Consider the following 1,529-nt stretch of genomic DNA (forward strand, 5'->3'; position numbering starts at 1 on the left):
CCAGCTTTCACATAGGACTCCATCCATGAAACTGACAGTAGATACCATTTCCTAGCAGTCAGTGTACCTCTGATATGATAGTCATAGTCTTGAATAACTGTTATCGTTCAAGATAGCACATACAGCAAAAAAACAAGGCAGTCTTTGTCAGAGCTGAGCCTGTGAGGCCTAATGAGAAGAAGTAATGCTATACATCTATGTACACCTGATTAGAAATACCTGATCACATATTGGAAGTTATGGTCACATTTGTCTTCTCATGTGACATAAACAATACAAAGCTGAAGTGTGATAATTGACAATGAACGACATGATATAACAAGATACATACTGGTTCTGTTCTGCTAGAAACATAAATACATGCCCGTTTTGCTCATCTAGAAAGCACATGTCAGTATACCACTCAGAATCCAGATTCCACCAAAAGTAAGTTGATGAAGACAATTCTAGGGAGTAAGATCCTTGAGTATGTGATTAAAAACAAGAATTGATTCCTCTGGTGACAGGTTCGTGATGAAAGGAGCGATCACCGCACAACGATATGATCGCCAGTTTCTACGCATCACTTTATAGGCCTCCACACGCAGTTCCTCGTGTTGCTGGAAGACTGAGCTCTGAATCTCGGTGATTACATTCATTGCATCTAGAGAGTCAACAATTTGTTGGTGACATATGCCTTTTAGTTGAGGAATGATCAACACTTGACACAATCACAAGAATCTAAGTCAGAGTTCCTCCAATTGCCATGGTGTCAGGCCCCAGATATAAAATTAGATTTACTCACTATCGGCTAGGCGGTACAGGCTTTTTGGGCTTGAGAGAGTCTTGAAACCAGGTACAGTGGTATGAGGGGTGCTACGAGCTTCGGCCCACTCAGGCCAAGGAATAGGGTGTTTTTGTTGACCAAGATTCGCCGTTACAAGCCGCGTGATACAGTGTTGCTTGTATGCAGACCGCAGGGGTGCGAAATACAGTGCTCTAAAGTGATGAAGAAAGATCAGACTTGCAAGCTGAAACACGGCAGTGTTCATAATGATGGTTTCCGTTGTAAAGATGATCTTTACTCACCCGCAAATCGAGTACTCGATAAAGGCACGATAAGTCCGTCGTCTATAATTTTAAGATGAGTATTCTTCAAGAAAGTATAAGCATATGTAGAGCCATACTGACGAGGTGTCTGCGACATGAATGGTTGCTTTGAACCTGGCATCCTGTCATCATAAATCAGCTTCGCTTTACTCGGCACATGATCTAGCATGAATTGCTCAAGAAACTATAGGGTCAAGTACCTTTTCAGGTTCAACATTTTCTGAATCAATATCCCATTCCTCATCGGAATCGTCGCTGTACAAACCTTCACTCAGGCTTCCTGTCTGATTTGCTTCACGCTGTGATTCATGCCCACATTCGGTCTCAGAGTATTCTGCTGAATGGCCTGGATAGAGTCACAAAATGACAGTCAGGCACGTTGGGTAACCACATAGCACGTAATGAAATACTTTGTACTGACATCTTTGAAAGTATTCATA

General features: G+C 42.1%; 1 protein-coding gene across 1 annotated transcript; it reads right to left on the reverse strand.

The window, feature by feature from the left end:
• Positions 1-446: 446 nt before the first annotated feature.
• On the reverse strand, positions 447-1,512 carry MELLADRAFT_114682 (uncharacterized protein; the record flags this gene model as incomplete). Its single annotated transcript, XM_007419678.1, has 5 exons — positions 447-643; positions 785-1,010; positions 1,069-1,110; positions 1,290-1,435; positions 1,458-1,512. 5 exons carry the CDS (start codon positions 1,510-1,512, stop codon positions 447-449), a joined length of 666 nt encoding a protein of 221 aa, XP_007419740.1.
• Positions 1,513-1,529: the final 17 nt, after the last annotated feature.

This window comes from Melampsora larici-populina, assembly GCF_000204055.1.
Source record: "Melampsora larici-populina 98AG31 unplaced genomic scaffold MELLAscaffold_360, whole genome shotgun sequence".
Taxonomy (NCBI): Eukaryota; Fungi; Basidiomycota; class Pucciniomycetes; order Pucciniales; family Melampsoraceae; genus Melampsora; species Melampsora laricis-populina.